This window comes from Olea europaea, chromosome 15 (genome assembly GCF_002742605.1).
Source record: "Olea europaea var. sylvestris chromosome 15, O_europaea_v1, whole genome shotgun sequence".
Taxonomy (NCBI): domain Eukaryota; kingdom Viridiplantae; phylum Streptophyta; class Magnoliopsida; order Lamiales; family Oleaceae; genus Olea; species Olea europaea.
The window spans coordinates 26278088-26283928 of record NC_036251.1 but is presented as its reverse complement, the minus strand read 5'-3'; the positions used below and the strand labels follow the sequence as shown (position 1 = coordinate 26283928).

Below are 5841 nucleotides of genomic sequence, written 5' to 3'. Positions count from 1 at the left end.
GAGAGAGAAAAATACATTTTGAAAAAATGGGTACCAAACGAGATCTCATTATATAAAAGCAAATTTTTAATAAATTAAATTAATACCCAAACATAGATTTATTTTAATACATTTTAAGCAAGACAAAATTACGTCTTCAATAATTTATTTTTTAAAAAATAGAACTATGTAATTCTAAAGTTAAATTATTTGTAACTTCATATCATTTATCATGAATAGTCTTGTAGCTCCCGAGGTTTGCGCTCGAAGCAACCTTCTCTCTCCTTGTATAGATCAACGAGTCTGAAATAATTCGTAAACATGCTCGCTTATGAGTAAAATTTACAATACCTGCATATGATGGCATTATTCATATACTCTTCGATAATATAAGCTATGTATCTAGTTGTTGACGCTCTTATCGTATCGTAAGAAGAGCGGAGTACGCTTAGAGAGTTACACATTGTCTTGTATTCTTTTTCTAATTTCCTATCAATAAAACATGAGCGGATCTTGCTATATATACACATAATGGATTACATAATACTACATAACACTTTATCACTTGCCAGTGTAAAACACAAACACCTTTTTCATTGAATCTTTTCTTTCCACATCATATTATTTAATTTATTATGTACATTTTTTTTTATAAGTAGTAAAATCTTTCTTGAAATATTAAGACACCGTTTGGTAGCCATTTTTTTCTTTCTTCTTTTCAACCACACATTCTTTATTAAAATAATATTACTCGTAAATCAAAAAATTTTCCTTATTTTTCAACCACACATTTCACATTAATTTACTATTCAAAAATACATTTTTACATAAAAATGACTATCAAACACTCTCTAAGTACTTCTTGAATTATTTATTATTATTATTATTTTTTTTCAAAATTATAAGTAATGTATGTGCGTTTCATTTTTTTTTCTTAAAGAGATGAATAATGATGGACAAAATTAACAAAAATGTCAAAGTTTTTCAAATTCCATCCAAATTCTCAAATTACACTCTGTAACAGTGAAAAAAAATTAAAAGAAAAGTAAAAGAAAAACCTCCCAGTTGCCGGTTCCTCGAAGGCACGTTTCTCTCTGTTTCTTGAATCCGTATGAATATTCTCAATCCCAGTTGATATACACACACGTACACATAGACAAGGTTCACGTTTCCCCGGTCTGAGCATCATTTCTTTTTCTTTTATTTTCTTGGGTTTGATTTTGAGATTTGCTAGATCGTAACAGAGAAAATAAGTTCCTGCACTTGGTATACACCGATTTGGGTTTATCTATTTACTTTGTTATGCTGCTTTGCGATTTTAATCTTGTTCAATTTATCCTCACTATGTGCTCAATAGATGACGCATTTGATGTTGAATGCATATGTTGCAACCCATTAATTTTATTTATTTGTTTATTGCATTTGGAAGCACAATAATTGTACTTTCCACTTATACAGTATAATTGAAGTACTTTTTCAACTTATTTTACCGATTTTTCTTCATAAGAATTAGGTTGAGTGATGATGCTCTCTTCATTGTTCTGCTTAACTGTTAACAAGATCTTAATTTTTAAAATTCGTTTGATGCAGTTTATTACTAATTGACAGGTCTTTGTTTTCTTCAATTGCAGATGCTCCCATTTTTGTAATTCCATCCTTCTAGCAGATTCAATGTCCAGCTGGTGCACATTGCCGGTACCATCGAAAAATTGTGAAAATAGAGCTTTGTTCAAAATACCCGAAAGAAGGGACTGTTAGTTCTGTTAGTTTTGATAGCTCATGGAATCTAGCATAGTTGATTCAAAAAATAATCCCAGGCACCGTCCTCTAACTCCGCCTAGAATACTGAGGGGCGTTCTTTGTTTGATTGTGTTAGTTTTAACAGCATTTATATTGTTGGTGTATTTTGGCTTTTGGACAGCAGTTGTCTTGAGGTTTTTCAGCGTACACTACAGCAGGACCGCAACGGCATTCTTTTTTGGAAGTTGGATAGCCTTGTGGCCTTTTCTATTTGAGATAATCAACCAGACTAAAGTGATTTTCTCAGGAGACTGTGTTCCGGCTAAAGAACGTGTTTTGCTTATTGCAAACCATAGAACTGAGGTAGACTGGATGTATTTATGGGATCTTGCATTGCGAAAGGGGCGTGAGGGTTACATAAAGTATATCCTTAAGAGCAGTTTGATGAAATTACCAGTATTTGGTTGGGTTTTTCATATAATGGAGTTCATTCCTGTAGAGAGGAAATGGGAGGCCGATGAATCAACCATGCGCCAGATGCTGTTAACCTTCAATGATCCACAGGACCCTCTTTGGCTTGCTGTTTTCCCAGAAGGCACAGATTTCACGTATTAACTTTTTACCTTTTTCTCCTAGATTTGATAGATAGATGTTTGTATTTCCTTTCCTGTCCCATCTCGAGCTTTTGTGTTTGTGATTGCAAGGCCAAACGGCCTAAATGGGAGAGGGACTTCTGCTTCACACACCAGTTCATAAATTTAGCATGTTTAATCTTTCATTTACTTTCATGCGTGCAGGGAACAAAAGTGCTTACGCAGTCAAAAGTATGCTTCTGAGCATGGACTCCCTGTTCTGAAGAATGTGCTTCTTCCAAAGACAAAGGGGTTTTATGCATGTTTGGAGAGTTTAAAGGGCTCATTGGATGCAGGTTTTTCTTTATCTTCTTTGCAAATGTTAAAAATTTGGAAGAGCAGCATAGCCTCTAATGTTATGCGTTTCCTTAAAAGTTCATAGGCTCTTTTTGCTACTCTCATTTCATATTTATTTTTAAGTGCTTGTAACTTTAGCTTCACAATTTTGATGCGCTGCACGTATATTATTCCTGCATGGCACTACAATTTGTGGTTTCATATACAATGTTTCATCTGCTTATAACAGTGATCTTGTCTTGGTGGGCTGTATTATCTATACTATCCCTTCAGGTGTGCCATTACTTAACCACTGGTCTTCTATCCACATGGTTCATTTTTACTTGTGATTTCTACGAAGATGATGTTCGTTCAAACTAGCATGTGTTTGTCCCCTTTTGGCCGTTCAATAATGCTCATTAAGCCCCCGTTTGATCCCCATTAAATTCAATTACATTACATTTCATTTTTCTCTCTCCTATTTTCAACCACACAATCTTCCATAAAATAATATTACACGTAAATCGAAAACTTTTTCTTTTTTTTCAACCACTCATTTTTCTAAAAAAATACTATTCCCCCCATTTTCATTTTCAGGTAATGGGGGTCAAACGGGGGCTAAATTATCTGTTCATGTTGCTTTGTTATATATAGATTAAGTTAGATGTGCTTTGCTCTTTGTTTTTTTGATTTGACAATAAATACTCCTATCTCCACGGTAATCCCAACAAAAAAAACTTCCTTGATTTCATCAGACTTTTGTCGAAGCAGAAAGAGCAAGCCCAGTACTCGGAATAAGAATAAGTATTTGTGTGCTTACCTTCTTTAGTTATGGGTCGATATAGGTTATGATACCGATATAATAAATATGCTAATACACGAAAATCTGTAGAGTAATGTAAAATGAAGTTTCTTAACCACGTAAACATGAAGTTTCTGTTTTGAATAATGATGACATCATCTAAATGAAATCATTCATTGCCTTGATACTCAACTTGAAAATTTTTGGAGATTGGAAAACTGAGATTTCCCAACTTCTAGTCCCCATAAAGAGAATGAACAAAGAAAATCATAGAACATTGGGTGGAGCTGAGGGTTTATTGACATGATAAAACTAGAAAGAAGCTTCTGTACATAGCGGAGGACGAAATTGCGCCAAGGTGCTAGATGCTTGAAGAAAAGAAAATAGGTACAAAAAGATATCTGGGAAGAGTGATGAGGGAAAGGGCTGAGTTACGGACCATTCTTAATTAATGCAAAGTCTAATCTCTGGATGAAGCTCAAAAGAAACTTGAGATTTGTGGATTTTTGGGAATATATTTCCTGATGGCATTTGTTAGATTATGAGTTATGTGCTGAACAAAAAAGCTGCAAGCACCACACTGCTAAAAATTGGAAAGGACAATTCCAAGTCCCATTGTAGAGGTGGTCAGGCTGGTCCAGGCCCTCCAGATCTTGTGCAGACAAGCCCAGCCTAGTGATATGCTAAAAATGAAAAAGGTCTCTTAGAATTGAACTGTGCATTCAAGTTTTTGCTGGTGAAATTAATCTGTTGCCAAGGGTTTGTATGCTTATTATCTATTGAGAGTCAAAAGTTATTTCTATTTTTGTTAGCAATCGCTTAATCAAACTTTTGATCTATGCAGTTTACGACATCACAATTGGATACAGACACCGTAGCCCAACTTTCTTGGATAATGCCTTTGGAGTTGACCCCTCTGAAGTTCATATCCATGTTCGGCGTGTTCCCCTTAGAGACATTCCGACTTCAGAAGACCAGGTAGCTTCATGGTTGATGAATACATTCAGCCTCAAAGATCAAATGCTGTCAGATTTTTATTCAAAAGGCCATTTCCCTCGTGAAGGAATAGAAGGGGGCCTGTCTACCATGAAGTGTGTAGTGAACATTGTTCTTGTAATCATCTTGACTGGAACATGTACATTTCTCACCTTTTTCTCTTCCATCTGGTTCAAAATTTATGTCTCTCTAGTCTGCGCATATTTGGCTTCGGCCACTTATTTTCATATTTGGCCATCGCCCATTTTGTCTTTGTGAATGATGGCTCCCTTATCATGAACGAACAAGATTTTCGTGTTGTAATCTAATGTATTATTTCTAGATCCTGAACTTGCTGTGTTGTTTTGAGTAAGTTTTTAGGCAAATACTCAGTTTTCACTTCTCAGAAGTGATGTTGCTAAAAAATATTTACACATAGAGAACACGATTAGTACAGTATTGAAAATTTGTAGTATTTTTTGAGGTATTAAAATTCTTAATTTTCGATTTTTGTGAGCACTTGAATCTTGACCTTTAGATTCTCTTTAGTTTTGTCTTTAACTAATTATGTTAAAGATAAAATGAGCACGAAGAAAAAGAAAACAAATAAAAAGGAAACTTAATTACAGATTTTCGGGCTTGTTTGATATAGATTTTGTAAGAAGTGATATTTTTGAAGAATACGTGATACGTGATTAAAATGTAGTATATGTAAAATTATTTTATTGAGAGAATGTGTAATTGAAAATAAGTTTTAGAGAGTCTGTATCAAACGTCTTATTTTAAAAGTACACAGTACAACCTAATCCAAATAGTTCACGCTACCGAATTATTACAATTTCAAACAAACGATCAAACAAGATCGAAAGATTTAACTGATTAACATATTAAACAAATTATTTAATCAAACCATTGGCTAAAGCTAGCCCGTGATATGTAAAGCCAAGTCTAGCCCGTGATATGTAAAGCCAAGTCTACCAACCACTCACGGGGCTTTCATAATTCTCATGTCAAAACAATTTTAGTGGTCCGTGCTCTACTCTAATAAAGTGCGTACACGCATAAGTTGTTGGACCATTTTGAATTGGATAAGACGTAAATAATCAGCTAAATAAAGAAGATTCCTTCGAAATCTCGTAAATCTAATTGATCCGAGCATTGAATGGAACTTGTTGACAACATCAGTGATGCCTTAGACTTTGTGATGTTTCGCTGGTGTATAAACATCAAGAAACATTCGAAAATTTTGATGGACTTTGACTAGTTTAATTGCAAACACATCACTTATTAAGCGCTTGTGTGATCTCGCTTCTCGATTGAACATTGATTTCTTGAGACTAAAAAGTAGGACCCTCTATTATTTGAGTAAGCTTCAACAACATTAGTTGATCAAAATACTATTTTGTCCTTTGAATTATGTTGAAGTGGAAATATATC

At 34.2% G+C, this 5841-nt stretch overlaps 1 protein-coding gene across 2 annotated transcripts; it reads left to right on the top strand.

Annotated features, from left to right (window-relative positions):
* Positions 1-1095: 1095 nt before the first annotated feature.
* On the top strand, positions 1096-4765 carry LOC111410672 (probable 1-acyl-sn-glycerol-3-phosphate acyltransferase 5). Of its 2 annotated transcripts, none has more exons than XM_023041128.1 (4): positions 1096-1245; positions 1611-2327; positions 2517-2647; positions 4274-4765. In XM_023041128.1, the coding sequence occupies exons 2-4, from the start codon at positions 1759-1761 to the stop codon at positions 4681-4683; spliced, it is 1110 nt and encodes a 369-aa protein (XP_022896896.1). In that variant the 5' UTR covers positions 1096-1245; positions 1611-1758; the 3' UTR covers positions 4684-4765. The 2 variants fall into 2 exon arrangements, with proteins under 2 accessions (XP_022896896.1, XP_022896897.1); XM_023041129.1 differs by having other exon boundaries at positions 1138-1155.
* The last annotated feature ends 1076 nt before the right edge of the window (positions 4766-5841 follow it).